Source organism: Phyllobates terribilis, unplaced genomic scaffold (assembly GCF_046119375.1).
Source record: "Phyllobates terribilis strain yellow unplaced genomic scaffold, ASM4611937v1 Scaffold_3__8_contigs__length_932513732, whole genome shotgun sequence".
NCBI classification, from domain to species: Eukaryota; Metazoa; Chordata; class Amphibia; order Anura; family Dendrobatidae; genus Phyllobates; species Phyllobates terribilis.
Genome location: NW_027362763.1, coordinates 364,681,852 through 364,700,215, shown reverse-complemented (window position 1 = coordinate 364,700,215; position 18,364 = coordinate 364,681,852). Strand labels below are relative to the sequence as shown.

At 41.4% G+C, this 18,364-nt stretch overlaps 1 protein-coding gene across 8 annotated transcripts in view; it reads right to left on the bottom strand.

Moving 5' to 3' along the window:
• DLGAP2 (DLG associated protein 2) overlaps positions 1 to 18,364 on the bottom strand; it is a 1,383,198-nt gene that overhangs the window by 197,889 nt on the left and 1,166,945 nt on the right. For all 8 annotated transcript variants that reach the window (XM_073675364.1, XM_073675367.1, XM_073675365.1 and 5 more), the window contains one exon: positions 14,118 to 14,326. In XM_073675364.1, the coding sequence (XP_073531465.1) occupies positions 14,118 to 14,326 (209 nt within the window). The remainder of the gene's footprint in view (positions 1 to 14,117; positions 14,327 to 18,364) is intronic.

The window sequence follows — 18,364 nt, the reverse complement described above, 5'->3', positions numbered from 1 at the left end:
GGATATTTTGTCTGTTCAAATGACAATAGTACATTAATCTCTATAGAATTTGTATTAATTATTATTATTATCATTATTATTTTAGACATTAAAAGTTCTTATATTCTTATGTTTGCTGAATTGCCTATTAAAAGTAACATCCCCAAGTGCTCCATTATTCTGGGCTTAAAGGATATGTCCTATTTAAAAAAAATTGCCATAGACTCAGTTTCCTGGAAGAAAACAAACTTTACTTTCCCCATCAGGGCCAGCGTTTTGTCTCTGCTGATATAGTAGCTGAGCCTGTGGAAAAAGTTTTTTTTGAATAAAGACAAGCCCTTTAATTAAGATATAAAGATGAGACAATGGTAACATCTGGGGTGGTATAGTACATGGTAGCAGCATCCACAAGAGTGCCAGATGTTTTGTGGTATTACATGGTTCTAAGGGGTAATAACTCTTCTTGTGTAGATTACAAGGCCGGCATAAGGAGACTTATAGGCCATGCAATACATCTCTAGGAAATTAAATATGCAAATTATCTCTTCAAAGAGGAGGAACTCTAGCACCACCTACTGGATGTAGCAATCCTAAAAGTCAATATCGAGCCTTCAAAAGGCAAGGCTCTTTAACTTAGGATAACAGCAAAACCAGGCTCTCTATTTGCAGACACATGTTTCGGGGTGCTTGCCTCCTCATCAGTGCAAAGTTAGAAGTCTGGTTTGGCTGAATGAGAGGCCTCTGACAGAGGATCTAAGGGGGAACGTCTCTATTAGTGGAGAGTGCCAACACTGCATAAGGAGACTTTTAGGCCATGCAATACACCTCTAGGAAAATAAATATGCACATTGTCTCTTCAGAGAGGAAGAAGTCTTGAACTCTAGGGCCACCTGTTAGAAGTACAGGGTTAGGCCATATTTACACGTTAAGTATTTGGTCAGTATTTTACGTCAGTATTTGTAAGCCAAAACCAAGAGAGTAAAAATCAGAGGAAAAGTATAATAGAAACACGTCACCACTTCTGTATTTATCACCCACTCCTGACTTTGGCTTACAAATACGGATGTAAAATACTGATCAAATACTGAAGGTGTGAACATGACCTAAGATAGAGTAAAATGCAACAAATTTATTAAGATTATATCAAAAAGCAAAATTAAAGTCCTAGCATAATAAGTACAATTGCTGAACCAGCATAAACATATAGATATCAGTTAACTCAGTCCTAGTCTGATAAAAAGTCAGAGACCAAGTACGTTCAGCAAATTAGAGATATTTATTAATTAGAATATACAAACAAACACCATAGCGAAAATAAAAGACATCTCCAACTGTGAAGGATCCAAAAAATACTACGGGAGCCCAAAGTTGTGATTTGAACATAGTACCTATACTGATATGTAGTATGAACTTGCACTCAGTGAGTAAAAATAGCCCTAATAGTGCAGATATACATAAACAGTATTAAAGCATGGTAAACATACCTATAAATAGTTAAAGCAATGGGCTGCCGTATCGTGCATGATCCTTCTACCCCGACGCACGTTTCATCATTGTGACTTCCTCAGGGGGTATTGTATAAATTTATTAAGATGCATAAGCTTCTTATTATATAAATATATATAAAAAAAAACTACTTTATAAATAGGAAAATAAGAGATATAGACAACAAAAGATTCTAACCCCACAGTGAGCTACATCTAACAGTGCCTCTTCTGTATCCCATTACAGGGCCATTTAATGTAGTAATAGAGGAAGTTCTGTCTTCATGAATAAGTAGAAGTGAAGATTAGAGCTCACACACATTTGTATTATGACTCCAGTTGTATAAAGCTTTTATACCCTGCTTATAGTGTTTTATGGGGTCATACTGCTCCTCTGCATGCTTTCAATTGGATATAAAGGCAAGCCGAGGCTTTAGCTGCCGAATCCATATAGTATATAACAGGAAAAAAGTGAGCCGTTCTCCACTGTCCGCTTTAGTACAGAACATGGCTTTTACCAGAAAGTTTTTTGTACTACAGCGTTTTATTGTAGATATGTTTGTCGTACTTTATTACAAAATCGTATATACAGTATGTGATATCGTGTGCCATTTACGCCACATAACAGCTCAAAAATTGTACTTAAAGACTAAGAGTAACAGTTGTTTCAATTTTTATTTCATAAATCAATAGTACACATGACAATAAGTAACTTTGTAATATATCTTATCAGAGAAATCTGCTTCTTTCTCTGCTAGAATTCAAAATTCTCAATTCTGAGGTAAAATCTGCATTCAGTGAAGACAGACTTTCCCATCACTGAGATAGGAGATGGCGGCTGATACTGATAAGATTCTATGTAGATAGGAGGGTGAGGAGGAGAGAGGAGCTCTGCCTCTAGCTCCTCCCCGTCTACATAAAATGTTATCACTAGCAGCCGCCATCTCCTATCTCAGTGATGGGAAAGTCTGTCTTCACTGAATGCAGATTTTACCTCAGAATTGAGAATTTTGAGAATAAATATTACAAAATTAAAATAAAAATGAAAATGAGAGGATCTATCACTAGGTGAAAAGTGGGCAGTTTTTACTCTTACTTTATTCCTGCTGCTCTCCTGAGTTTTCTGTTATTATGTTTAGCTTGCTTGCTTCTTTAAATCCGCCGTATGGTTCCAGAGATCTGGGCAATTTTATTTAGTGCTAATTTTTATTCTTTTTCCAAAGGGGAGTGGCTAACATTCTTCAGGAGTGTGTCTTTAATTTCCTCTTTATTATTTCCCTGTAAGCCAAGCCCCCTTGATAAAAAAGACTAATAAAATGTCCCTATCCCTAAAACCGAATGGCCAAAAAACAAAGCAGTACACTCAGGGAGCAGCAGGAACAAAATAGGAGCAAAAACTGTGCACTCGTGACCTGGTGATAGGTCCACTTTATTAGCTACTGGTGACGTGCTTCTGCTGAAGGGACTTTACTACATGTAACACAAGCCATAAAATTTAATATTTAACATTAAATGTTAGATGAAGATTCATGCTATTGTCCCATCCCCTGATGGTGCCGCATCTGCGGTGAAACATGTTGGGGTGACGTGTGCTTTAAAAATGTTTTGCCCTATATTGCCAAATAGAGATGACACCTCGGGGTGCCATCAGCTGCTAGTTCAAGCAGTCACTATATTCATGATCTACTAGTGGCAGGTTAGGGAAAAATTGTATATATTTTTACCCCACAATTTTAATATCAAATGATAAAAGGTAAATTTTATGGCTTGTTAGAGAGGGATTTAATTATTTAATTATCCTCTTTCGGCTACTAATTTAAATATATCCCTCCCAAGTCAGTATATTTTTCCTCCTTTTTATTCTTGTAATACATGTAGCACAATTACATTTTTGGGACACCATTATCCAAATTAGGAACTAAGTTACAATTCTATGATATTATACATGATCTCCAAAAATAGTCAGTGCTCGATTACTTACACCAAAGCTGCACATATTCCACATTATGGAAAATCTTTCACCAGTGTTGGGAAGTTATGTGTTATTTATAAAAGAACTGAAATGTTTCTCGCTGAGACGATGATGGGTATATTGTTAGTAATGTAGAACGGGTGATGACCAAAAGATGAGGACTGGAATGCATGGAGCCTTCTTGTACTTAGTACAGCCCACAACAATTTGCCAAACAAGGACATTCTGTGGTTGAAGGTCTATCTCAACCTTTCGGTACTTTATTTTATGCCAATACAATCAGGTATTTTATCTAATCCTTGGAAAGAAATAATTTACCTTTTGTTATGCAGTCACAATTGTCAGATTCTAACACTAAACTGCATTTAGAATAATTATTCAGATATCACAAGCACTTTGATATCACTTTATCATATCATGGCATATATACTTGAAATCAGAAGTGCAAATTTGTATGCGATAAACATACATTTTGTACAGATCCAGTATATATACATCTCCAACCAATTTCAAGACTCCAAAAAAGTCATTATTTATATAAATGCCTTGCCTTGGCTAGAATGATAATGAACCCTAATCAGAATCGTATTCAGTAATAATTGATTGAGGAAGAGGAAGTAGCGTGCTAGGCAGCTGCAAGATAAAGGATGAGAAATTGCTCTCTTCATACTAGTTAAAAAGCCATCTTTCATCAGATTGTGGAGTGAAGCAACAGCCTTGTCAAGGCTCCGAGAGCAATAATGCTGCATTAGAGAAATCCGTGCTGCAGAATTACACAGCATAATGTATGGAGGTTTAAGTTCTTGGTAATAGATAGTTAAATGTTTCATTTTCAATTGTCTAGTACCAAATTGTATCTTAGATACAAATAACATGGGGTAATAATTTATAAGGCTATTAAAGGGAATTGGTCACCGGGTTTTTGCTACCCCATCCAAGAGCAGCATAGTATAAGGGCAGAGACCTTGATTCCAATGATGTATTACTTGGTGCTGGAGTTTTGATTAAAACTGTATTATCTGCTGCAGATAAAGCAGTTCTCTGAATGTTGAGCCCTGTATAACCCCGCCCACACCACTGATTGGCAGCTTTCTGCCTATACATAGTGTACACAGAAAGCTGCCAATCAGTGGTGGGGGCGTGGTTGGACTACCTGGTAGCAGGCCTAATTGTTGTCTGGTGATAATCTCCTGCTGATAAAACAGTGATTTCATGAAAATTACACCATGCAGCTCAGTAAGTGAGCCATCACTGGAATTGGGATCTCTGTCCCTACATGATGCTGCTCTCAGATTTGGTGACAAAAACCTGGTGACAGAATCCCTTTTAAAGTAAATGAAGCTATATAAATTTGTGTTAGCATGGGCCCATTGGGAACAAAATAATGATGGGACGGCATAATGAGGGGATACCAAAGAAGTAGATCAGTGCTGAGAAATGAAAATCTAGGCAAAGTACAGATTTGTGAGAACAAAGCCTTATCTGGCTCTACCGGTTTTCTAGGTTGGTGGGTGTTTTTGGTGATAGAAGAGGTAGGATGCTGTGGTAGTTGAAAGGCATGTAATGGTGCCGATCTAGCATTTCATAACTTAACACATACATCACAATGTTAAAAAGAAATGCTAGATCTACACAAGACCCCAATAGTTAATTGTTACTTCATGTTACATATGCTTTAAGTGCCATTTTTGAGAGACGTGCACTACAAATTTGTGTTGTAATTGGTACCAGTGATTCATTAATTGTTATACCTGGCCTCTTACCAACTAAGGCCTGTCTATGCTTAGCTGTCTGTTACAGCGACAGGTGTCTCACATTGATGTTTATAATGTATTTCTTGATTACCACGGCTAACTGCTGAGGCTAATAAACATCCCCTTTGAGTGAATTTGATTTTCTTAAATGGTGTATCATATTTTTTAGCATTTATGGCTTTAATTGGGAGATAAAAATAAGGGGATTCGAGAGCTATTAAATATTTGAACATAAAGCCTTTATTAATCTTGATCAGGAGAAATGCCAGACAGGAGCGCCAATGGCCCACCAGTAACATTGACTCTGGTGGTGTTCAGCTACATGCAAATATCATATTATCCTCATTCACAAATTTGCCTATGTTTCTATATAATAATAAATGGGGTTGTTTGTTAAAATTAAGGTTAAGATGATGCCCTTTTCTGTACATAGTGAAACAAATGTATTGTGCCTACTACTTTTCATATAGGTAGAGTGGGAAGCCCCTTCCTGCATGAGGGCCCACCGGAAGATTCTCCTGTTCTCCTATGGGCCAGTCCGAGCCTGCATATTACTATGCATACCTCCTAAATATTGCTATGGAAAAGCTGGCTGTGCACAAATAAGGGAATATTAGTTTTCATTTACTCCCATAGACGATAAGCCATCGGCAGAGTTTTGAAAACAGAATTGTGCGTACAAACCCCAAGTAGATCCAAAAAAGTATTGCACATAAATTATTACTGTGCTACATAATGGATATAATAAATTAAATATCTTCAATTTTACCTACCGTGACAATGCAGCTAAATTGTTTTTTTTTTTGCTTCCTTTTTAGTCTTTTAGCAGGCATGATTACTTATATTCAATCTATAAAAATCTACTGTCTTTCTATTTGTGCTAGAAAGTATTTACTTCAATAATAAATTATATAAAGATGAATCATGCTCTGTATAACATTTCTCCCGAGTGCTTGACAAGATAATATCAGATAATAAGAAATCTTAGCAATATATGTGGGTACATACAGGTAATTCATACAATGTTACAATTTGATGTCAATATTGTAAGTTTCTTTGACAATCCCACTACGCACAGAGCGGAGATGGCTGACCTTATGCACCATAGAGATCCTGTTGTATTTAATCCCAAGAAATGTATGTTTTCTGGGTTATTTTTGTGCATGATGGCGCAAAAGCCAAGTTTTGCTCGCCAGCTAGTGTCTTTCTATGCCAATAGAATTATTGCATAATAATGCCATTTATAAGAGCTAAGAGAGGGAAGAAAGGAAAGTTCTACCTATTATATATGATCAATGGTCTCCAACCTTTCTTACGTTGAGAGCCGCATTCAGGGGCGGGCTGGGCCAGGGTACAGAGGGGCATATACCCCCTGGGCCAACCCCCCAGCAGCAGTATGTGTCGATCGGTCACCAGCTGCTTCATTGGCAAGGCCAACACTGTGTTTTTAAATGTGTTGGTGTGCCGGTCAGGCCGCACTGCATTGCAGCTGACAAGGCTGAGTGCAGGATGCTGTGCGCGGCCATGTCTGCTAAAGTGATGTCATGCAGCACACCCTGCACTGCTACCTTCCTGCCAGAAAAGACCAGCCATCAAGGATGCAACCCAGACAGCACACAAGCTCGGAGGAAGGGAGTACTGTGATGCCGGCTTCCCCGATCCTAGGAAGTAAAGCATCCCCAATACTTGTTATACATGTTAGTTTATTCTATGTATGCGCATGTCTGTATAGATAACTAGCTATTGAACCTGTTCTAGGCGGCAAGCATTTTTATTGGTACATGCTCCCCCATCCTGTTACGTGCTGCCCCCATCCTGTTACGTGCAGCCCCCATCCTTTTACGTGCCGCCCCCATCCTATTACCTGCCGCCCCCATCCTGTTACCTGACGCCCCATCCTGTTGCGTGTAGCCCCCATCCTGCACCCCATCCTGTTAAGTGCAGCCCCCATCCTGTTAAGTGTAGCCCCCATCCTGTTACGTGCAGCCCCCATCCTATTATGTGTATCTCCCATCCTGCTATGTGCTGCCCCAATTCTGTTATGTGCGGCGCCAGAGTACGCTTGTTCCCATACTGTGCTGTCTGGTGCCAATGTGTCTTCACTAAAATGGCGCCGGACAGCGCGCTACTCAAATGCGCCGATTCCGACGCCGCACTCCTCCCCTGGACTCCGGCCAAAACATAGGTGCCGCAGCAACATTCCTTCGGGTCAAGTATGTACTTATGGCACCGGAGCTCGCAGTATGCATTCAGTGTCTAACGCATACCGCGATCTCTGGCGTCATATACTTCTCTTACCTGTAATGGCTGGATGCGTTCTTCTGTCTGGAGCCAGACTGTGCAGGAGCGTCGTGCCTGTGCAGTCTATAGAGGCTTTGGACAGAAGGACACATCCCTGGGTATATTATAGATGTCCCCCAATTCTGTTAATATCCCCCATCCTGTTATATGGCACCCCTCCATCCCAGTATGCATGGCACCCCTCCATCCCAGTATGCATGGCACCCTTGATCCCCATCCTGGTATGCAAGGCACCCCTCGTCCCTATATACCCATCATCCTTATCCTGGTATGCAAGGCCACCCTCATCCCTATCCTCGTATGCATGACACCCCTCATCCTTATCCTGGTATGCATGGCACCACTCATCCCTATCCTCGTAGGCATGGCACCCCTTTTCCTGGTATGCATGGCAACCACCTCATCCCCAATCCTGGTATGCATGGCACCCCACATCCCTATCCTGGTATGCATGGCCCCTCATCCCACAATCCTGGTATGCCTGGCTCCTCATCCCTATCCTGGTATGCATGGTACCCCTCATCCGTATCCTGGTATGGATGGCACCCCTCATCCCCCAATCCTTTTATGCATGGCCCCTCATCCCTATCCTGGTATGTATGACCCCCCTCATCCCTATCCTCATATGTATGGTACCCCTCATCCGTATCCTGGTATGCATGGCACCCCTCATCCCTATCCTGGTATGCATGGCACCCCTCATCCCCAATCCTGGTATGCGTGGCACCCCTAATCCCCAATCCTGGTATGTATGGCCCCCCTCATCCCTATCCTGGTATGCATGGTACTCCTCATCCGTATCCTGGTATGCATGGTACCCTTCATCCCTATCCTGGTAAGCATGGTACCCCCTCATTCCCAATCCTGGTATGCATGGTACCCCCTCATCCCCAATCCTGGTATACATGGTACCCCCTTATCCCCAATCCTGGTATGCATGGTACCCCCTCATCCCCAATCCTGGTATGCATGGTACCCCCTCATCCCCAATCCTGGTATGCATGGTACCCCCTCATCCCCAATCCTGGTATGCATGGTACCCCCTCATCCCCAATCCTGGTATGCATGGTACCCCCTCAACCCCAATCCTGGTATGCATGGTACCCCCTCATCCACAATCTTGGTATGCATGGTACCCCCTCATCCCCATCACGCTGCACACACAAAAAAAACAAACACTTCTAGTCACCTTTCTTCCCTGTGCTCCAACGCTGCGTCCCGTTCTGCCGGAGGCCGGGGTAGGAGTGTGACACTGGAGTACGCGCGTGCCCATACTGCGCTGTCCGGCGCCATTTCGTTGAAGACACACTGCAAATGTGTCTTCTGTAAAATGGCACCAGATAGCGTGCTATGCGCATGCGCCGATTCCGATGCCTCAGTCGGCCCCCGGCCTCAGGCCAGAACAGACGCGCCGCGGCAACACTCCTCTGGGAGAACAATGTTAGCCTATCCACATAGATCAATCTATTACTGATTGCTATGTGCTAATGGAAAAAGCAGTCGGCCTGTCTAAATAGACTGCCCATTGGTTTTTCTGTAGCTGATCAGAAGCTGTTTAATGCTGCATGTCGTACAATGTAAACCCACCTTTCTACTCACATTATGATCTTGTATTGGCTAGGCATGTACATACAGTGTGAAAAGTCATTAAATAAGTATCTAATGTACTGCTCTGCAGATAGAGAGCTAACTTTGAATACTTTTTTGGTGTTTTTTTCCCATGTATTCGCTTGACTGATGCCATGATTGGAATGTAGAATACCCCCTGTTCTAGATTAAAATGACATTTTTATATGTACCAGGTTTTCTATAGACAAGGGTATGCATTGTCTATATATTCTTCTGACTAGACAACATTACAACTTAACGAGAACCTGTCACCTCTAGAAAAACTATTTACTTGCAGTTATAGGGTCAATCTGCAGGTAAATAACATTTAATCCCTTTGTAGCTGGATAACTGGACGAGCAGTGGCAAAAGGAAGAAAATAAGGTTTTATTCTCCCTGCCACCACTCTCTTCCAGTCATTGGCACGGTTATCTTTCACTATACAGTGAGAGCAACTATAATCACTGATCGACACATTGATTGATAGACAGCTCTACAGTGTATATGTAACAGCTTCCTGCAGCACCATCCCTATGATTGGAAACAAGTGGAAGCAGAGAGAATAAGACTTTATCCCCACCCCCCCACCCCCGTTGACACTCTTCCAGTAAGGCCACGTTCACATGTTCAGTATTTGGTCAGTATTTTACATCAGTATTTGTAAGCCAAAACCAGGAGAGGAACAATCAGAGGAAAAGTATAATAGAAACATGTCACCACTCCTGTACTTTTCCCCACTCCTGGTTTTGGCTTACAAATACTGAGGTAAAATACTGATCAAATACTGGGCTAAACCTGCTAGCCAGGCTTTAAACCCTTCTTACCTACAGATTAGCCCCACATCAGCAGGTAAACAGTGTTTCTTGAAGTGACAGGTTCCCCTCCCTATAAACAGGTGTACAGGAGATTTGTAGGTTTGCACTCTGACTGCTAACATTGCATAATGTATTTGGATTTGGCCGTTTTCACACTCTGCACTCATCACATCACAGCTCCATATGCAATTTGCATAGAGACAATCATGTGCCAACCACTTTCTCTTCTGCATTTTTCATAGTTTCATTTGAGAAAAGCAGAAGAGAAAATGGTTGGCACGTGATAGCTATGTAGTATCTATGTAGTATGCTTGTTTCTTTCCCTGTACCTATGTAGTAACCTTTGTTCTGTTCCTGTATCTATGTACCAGCCACCTATTATTTATAAAGCATGTTACCTCTGCTGCACAGATAAGCAGATAAGCAGGATACAGATGGGTTGCTGCAACTTGTGAGTCACTGCTTTGTGATTGCCCACCAAGCTACAATCGCCAGCCACATACAATTCTGAGAAATGTTTGCAAGCCACATCCAGCACTTCTCCTTCCCAGTAGTGACACTCAGAGTCCTCCCTTACTGGTATAATAACAACTAAAGCTTTCCCACAGAAAGCACACTGAGACCTTGTGCTCTCCTCCCTTACAGGCAGTATACTTACATCTAGGGGTTCCCACTTTACCCTAAATCTGGTATTTTCGCAACAAGCACACTCACCCTCCAGCTCCAAGCACCCCTCTAACTTGTAGCCTCATTCTATATGTGCAGGGCAACTCAAAAAGTCACTTTCTACAAGAATAAGGGTTCATGTCTGGATTTGTCTGGAGAAGTGGCTTTTGGCTTGCGACATCTAGCTTGAGAATGAATGGAGAGGTGACTGTAGTTCTCTCTGATCTACTCCATGGTTATTATGAGGTAAGCCAGGCAAGAAAGTATAGAAGGATATGATTCCTTAAATAAATTACTTGGCAGGCTGTCATTGTAAGGTAGGCCTTGTTCAGACTTCAGTGATTATTCTCGTAGATAAAAACACCGGCGGCCATGTTTTGAATCCAAGTTTAATTAGTGTTTGGTCAGTGTCAGTTTTTACCATCAGTTTCATCAGTGATTTTCATGTATGGAAAAATAAATTAATTGCAAAGATTCTCCTGTCCATTGCAATGTTAATCACGGACCACACATTGATGCCATACATGTGCTGTCTGTGATTTTAACGGTCCCATAGACTTTTATGGGTATTTTTGATCTGTGATGCAGATCAAAAACAGACAGTTCTCCATGTTTTTTTTGTGGTCACAAGATCCGCAGAAAAACACAGACATGACACAGAACAGCTCCATGGATTATGAGGGGTAAATGTTCTATTCATGAAAATCACTGATAGAACGAACACGTATATGACTCATGGATGTTTGAATGAGGCCTAAAGCCAACACATATATATTACGTTTTTGTTTCCCACGTTATTTTAATCTATTGTTTATTTATTATCATATTTTAGGTTTTTTTTTGCACTTTTTGAAAAGATGGCAACCATAGGGGCAGCACGGTGGCTCAGTGGTCAAGGGGAAATGGACCAACCGGGGATGTGCCCTCTCTTTCCAAAGTGTCCATAAGAAAATTGTATGAGCTGGTTCATGTACACCCTAATTTTTAACATAATATCATTTTGATGCTTGTTTTTTTTTTGACTAACTTTTCAAAAATATATTTTTTGGTTCTGGCCAAAGGAGACAGCAGTTGTTTTTTGTGCTTTAATTTTCTACATGCAGTATAATTAAAATGTTTATTTTATTCTGCGTGTTTTTATTTTCAATTATTATTATTTTTCCCTGAATGCAGCTGTGTGAGGGCTAGTTTTCTTTGGGAAGATGTAGTATTCATTGGTACCATTTTGAGGTAGTCCTTTTTAATACATCTCTGGGAGGCACATTGGAGCATATTTATCAATGTTATAACGGAGCTCCCTTAGTAATATTGCCTACTATTACACCTAAGGAAAATTAAACAGCACCAATATACAAGAAAGGCGTAAAACATAAAATTAGTCATTACAGCTAAAACGGCACAAGGGTAGGAAAAAGAGAGGCTACAGGATCAGACCACATCACATGTACCGTGAATGTACATTGAGAGCCTGATGTGGGCGGGATTAGTTTTCTCAGCTCTGCTACATGCTTTAGATGCAGCATGTAGCAGAGCTGAGAAAACTAATCCCGCCCACAAGTGCTGTACCCAGTAAACTAAAGGTACCGTCACACTTAGCGACGCTAACGCGATCCCGACAACGATACGACCTGGCAGGGTTCGTTGCTGCATCGCTGTGTGGTCGCTGGTGAGATGTCAAACAGTCAGATCTTCCCAACGACGCAGCAACAATACGGCGACCCGTAGCGACCTGTATAACGATGTCAGCGGTCGTTGGGACCCTGTCACATAGCAGCTACTCTGACGATTCAGACCTCGAAGAGGGACATACTGTGTGACGCTGTAATCACACAGGCGTGCATTTGCGTTGCCTTTTCCGTGTCCCCTCAGCTCCGATTGGTGGTTGCTACTGCGTTGTGATTGGGCGGCCTTGCCTTAAAAGAAGGCAACATAGTAGACTTCTGCAAACCAGCACGCGGTCAGAAACAAAGGACGGAAGCGCTATTAGTTTGCCTTCTTTTAAGGCAAGGCCGCCAATCACAACGCAGTAGCGACCACCAATCAGAGCTGAGGGGGCACGGAAAAGGCAACGCAAATGCACGCCTATGTGTCTTAGTTCTGAGTCGCCAACGAGGTCGTTGGTAAGGTGTCAAACACACCGATGCATGCTACCCAGCGGGACCTCAACGATCAAACAATGGTCCAGGCCATTTCTACACGACCAGCGATCTCACAGCAGGGGCCTGGTCACTGCTATGTGTCAAACGTAGTGATATCGCTGCTGAGGTCACTGTTGCATCAAAAAAACTTGTGACTCAGCAGCGATCTCGCTAGCGATCTCACTTAGTGTGACGGGGGCTTAAGTGATACATCGTTGGATTCAGGGTCTCTTTCCTTACATCATGCTGCTCTCATATGAAGTAACAGAAACCTGGTGACAGATTTCCCTTTAAGACACAAAAGCCACTTTAGAGCATCTTATTTTTACTCTTAAGATTTACCAATCTTGGTAAAGTCCGCACATTATTCAAATTCAAGCCGTCTAAATGAATCACACTTTGTTTTGGTCATGTGCGTTTTCCTGAACACAATCGCTAAGTTAATGCATTTAATGCTTTGTAAGGCTGATGTTTTTACTGATGATAAACAGCATTGGGTTACAATTAGATTCCAATCACACGCTTTTAATGTCATTCCTTTCTTCTTCTGTCGAGGATGATTTAATAAAAAAAAACATTCTCTACAGATTAGTAACACGTGTACTACAGAACTGTTAGTATCAGTTTACATTTCTTAATTAAATGTAATGTTCTCAATTAACTTTTTTTTAATATCAAAACATGTACCTTATTTACTTTTGTCTAGGGGTAACTCAAAATGAGTTTTTCAAATGTCCAACTGGGAGACATAGACATTATGGGAGGCTTGTTGACCATCATATAGAGCAGCTATTGCTTTGGGTGACTATCCCTGATGAAGAGACCTGAGTAGTCTCGAAAGCTTGCAACTTGTTACCATCTTTTCAGTTAGCCATTAAAAGGTATCAACCACTGAGGACTCTCAAATCTAAATATTTTTTTATCTGCATTATAGCACTCTTAATTTGGGCAAGATATGAGGCACCATGTATTAATCGCTTGGCAAATGTGTTTCTGGTTAAGACTGGCATATGAAATACCGTCTTAGCAAACTCCCACCATAATCCATGAGTCTGACGTATCCATGAGCAGGGGGATCGAAACACTGCCCCTCATATCATTATCGACAGATATGCATACACAGAAGCCTATCAATCTCCACCACGAGAAGCGCAGAGCGGCTGGGAGGGTAACAGGGGAGCAGATCCGTACCTATACTATGCTTCCTTTACCCAGTGGATGGCACCAAACGTTGCTTTGTTTGACGTACTCAATGACCATGAACTGATATCAGAAACTGTAGTCAATACCAGGACTGGAAGATGTTAGATAGTTGGTTACAATACTTTTTGTACCCTTTAACAAAATAGAATTATTGTTTGAACATGATAGAAAGTTTTTTTTAGTATAGTGGGACTTACTTCTGGATCTCTCCATGTGATCGCTGTATTATTGATTTCAATAAAGGTTCAGGTCTCGCTGACATTTTAGGGGATGTTTTTGGGCTTGTATCAGAGTCTCCACTGTCTTCTTCCATGGCTTTTATATAGCTTCCACTTCTCATTCTTCGACATGGAATTTCCTCATCTTTACTCCCGGAGGGATACCCTCCCCATTCATCTTGAGGCACCTGGGGACATGTAACAAACAATTACATTATATATACTCTTATACAGATGATTAGCTATAAGCAGTATATTATCTGACTTCACATGTGTCAGATGTGTTGCAGAAATTGACGCAGCAATCCTATTCATCTGAATTCAGCTTGCAATCCATGCACCCACTACAGGAAAAACATAAAGGCTAGTTATGGCCTCTGTAGGGGGCATATCCTAAGGAGGCAGATACCTGACAGTGGCCAGAGTGGGAATGGATGCCTATGTATCTATCCACCACAGGTACCCAAAAATATAAAGTGTATTGCATGGTATACCTTTTTTTACTGTGATCCAGCTTAGGAAAGTGCAGTCTCTGCAGATGCATGCTTTCCATATGAAGGCAATACAACACATTTTTTGGCATATATCTGGTAAATGGGACCATTAAAGTATACATCATAAATAAATCACATTGTATACTTTAGGCTCAGGATGCACTAAAATGTTTAAAATGAGGAATCTAGTACATGTGAATTCCCCTAGCACTGCTTTATCTTTTCCTGTAATGTACGGTAAGTTTTACAGTACTATATTGTAAGAGCTGCTGAAAACATCTGTTTAAATACAACTTTTTAAGTCATGTAATTCATAGATCTTATTATTCCAACAGCATCATGTATGAAATTATAAAATGCCTCCAAAATGCAATACCCTTAAGATATATATATTTTTTTAAGAAGGAAAAAAATAGTTAATGTCTACGTGAGCAGACCTATGCAGGTCTTTGGTAAAATAATACCATACCTAGAGCACGCTGCGATTTAAAAAAAAAAAAAAAGAAAACACTATTAGGGCTCTTTCATAAGTCCGGATATTTCTGGTACTGGAAAAAACAGTACTGGAGAAATCCGTGTGTTCGTGTGCATGATACACGTAGCAACTGTGTGCCGCCTGTGTGCAGCATCAGTATCACACGCACTGGCACCTGGTAAACAGCAGTACAGTTAGTGCTGTTACCAAGCGCTGAGTGCTGAACACTGCCCTCATCATTGTCCACTGCCGGCGCTGCGATCAGCACCAGCAGGGGACAATGTTGAGAGTAGTATTCTGCTCCCTCTGTCTCCTAATGTAAAAATAAGAATAAAATGAAAAAATCCTTATACTCACCTGTCTGAACATGAAAGTGGGCCCCTGAACAGTGCTGAGCTCACTGAGCGGTGTCCTGTCACTCAGTGAGCACAGCGCAGGTCAGGGGCCCGCTCGCTGCAGCGAGTCATTCTCCTCTGCTCCTTAGTGTGTGCAGTCATGTCAAGCCACAACAGACGCTGATGGAGAATTGTCGGTCAGATGAATTACAACGTGGAACAGTATGTCGGACAGGTAAGTATTATGGTTGTTTTTGATTTTATTTCTTTTTTTACAGGGGATAATGGCTTCAAGGAATTAGTGTTAGAACTCTCCTGTTGGTTTTTTTCTTGTTTGCTGGTCACATGACCTTTTTTGCCTATTTAATCCGGCTCCGCCCTCCTGGCCTTGCTGGACTTCATTGTAATTACTACTCTTGAGCTAGCTTGGTGCTCTGTTACCTTTCTCTGTTAGTTTTGCTAGGTCTTCTGACCTCTATGTTCTATGTTGTGTGTTTGTCTTTTACTGCTACAATTTCTGCTAGGAGGTGTCCAACTTTATCCCAGTCCCTAGTTCTTGTAGGGATCCCTCCCTTGCATCTATAGGTCTTCGTACAGACTAGCTGAGGACTTTAGCGGGTCTGATCGCTGGATCAGGTTCCCCGTTACATCGTAGGGATCCAGTTTAGTTCTATTGTAGGGACTGATCTCCTGTCTGTCCTTAGTGCTTGTAGCAGATCATAACAGTAAGTCCAGCCCAAAATAAAAAAAAAATCTCTAAGGAAAGACGTCCAGTTTCCATCATGGTCTCGGTTCAAGATTTGGCTCAACGCTTGCAGGGACTCTCTCTGGAGGTGGCCGAGCTCCAACAACACGTGGGTAGCTGTTCTGGAGCACATTTTGTGGAGCCAAAGGTACGTCTGCCTGATCTATTTTTTGGTGAACAAGATTTTTTTTCTTTTAAAAATGCTTGTTTATTGTATTTTCGTTTAAGACCCAGATCCTCTGGTGATGAATCACAGCGCATAGGGTTCATAATGTCACTTTTGCGCAAAGATCCTCAGGGATGGGCCTTTTCTCTCCAACCTAGTGATCCGTGCTTTAGATCAGTGGATAGTTTTTTTTCTGCTTTGGGTTTGTTGTACGATGATCCTGATCGTGTCTCATCTGCTGAGTCTGAATTGAGACATCTGAGGCAGGGATCAGGTAATGTGGAAAAATATTGTTCTCACTTCCGTCGGTGGTCTGGCCAGATAGGGTGGAACGATTCAGCATTGAAAAGTTTGTTTCTTGAAGGGCTAGGTGAAAGGGTTAAGGATTTGCTGATTGCTTATCCCACACCTGGAAACTTGCAGGAGGCAATGCAATTAGCTATACGGGTGGACAGGAGACTGTGTGCAAGGGTTAATGAGAGTAAATCCTCTGCCATGTCAGCTCCGAGTCTTGAGAGGGTCTGTGCTGACAAAGGAGAGCCGATGGAGATTGGGGCGATGGCACCCCGCTCTCAGGAAAAAGACCGCAGGCTTTCTGGAGGTTTGTGCTTCTATTGCGGAAATTCTGGTCATTTCATTAAGAACTGTGTGCTTCGTATGAACAAAGAAAAAAAAATGGTCAGTCATGCACGTATAGCCTGTTTAAATACTAAGGGAGTATTCCTATCTACTACTACCGCTGCTCAGGAAGAATTAATTGAATTTCGGGTATTTGTGGATTGTGGTTCTACTCTGAATGTGATTGATGGGGGATTCTTGGAAAAACTTAAATTAAAACCTAAACCTTTGTCATCCCCTATTGCTGTGGTTTCTGTTGATGGCTCTCCCTTGAAGAGTGTTACTCACAAGGTCTATGAATTTCCCCTCACTATTAATGGTATTCATCAAGAGAATTTGGATTTGGTAGTATTAAATAATTTGCCTTCTCCAATAATTTTGGGGTTGCCCTGGTTAAAATTGCACAATCCTGTACTGGATTGGTCTACCAATGAAATTAAGTCCTGGAGCCCTAAATGTTATGACAAGTGTTGTAACGGACGTATTGCTGCGGTGGAAAAAGGGGAATTACCTGTACCTATTCAGGATTTTTGGAGAGTTTTTTCTGAGGAGGAGTCACAAATTTTGCCTCCCCATAGAGACTATGATTGTACCATTGAATTTGTCCCTGGAGCAACTCTTCCTAAAAGTCGTTTATTTAATCTTACTATTCCTGAGAGAAAGGCTTTGGAGGAATACATACAGACAAGCTTGGCCGCCGGTCACATTAGGCCTTCCAAGTCTCCTGTGGCTGTTGGATTTTTTTTTGTAAAAAAAAAAGATGGCGGTTTACGTCCTTGTCTGGACTTTCGTGAGATTAATAAAATTACTGTACGCAATCCTTACCCACTGCCATTGATTCCTGATTTGTTTAACCAGTTAGTGGGGGCCAAGTGGTTCTCTAAAATTGATCTCCGGGGGGCATACAATTTGTTGCGCATGAAGGAGGTGATGAATGGAAGACTGCTTTTAACACTCCTGTGGGTCATTTTGAGAATCTGGTTATGCCTTTTGGTCTTACCAATGCTCCAGCATTTTTTCAGAATCTTATTAATGACATCCTTAGACCTTTGATCGGCAAAAATGTGGTTGTGTATTTGGATGACATTCTGATTTATTCGCCTGATCTGGAGTCTCATTGGCGGAGCGTACGTGAGGTTTTACAGTTATTAATGGACAATTCGCTTTTTGCTAAGCTAGAGAAATGTGAGTTCGCTGTACAGAGAATTAGTTTTTTGGGTTACATTATCTCCAGTGAAGGTTTTGAGATGGACCCGGTTAAAGTTCAAGCTGTGCAGGAATGGCCTAGGCCTATTGGTTTGAAATCGATACAGAGGTTTTTGGGTTTCGCCAATTATTACAGAAAATTCATAAAAAATTTTTCTATTATTGTCAAACCGCTGACCGATCTCAC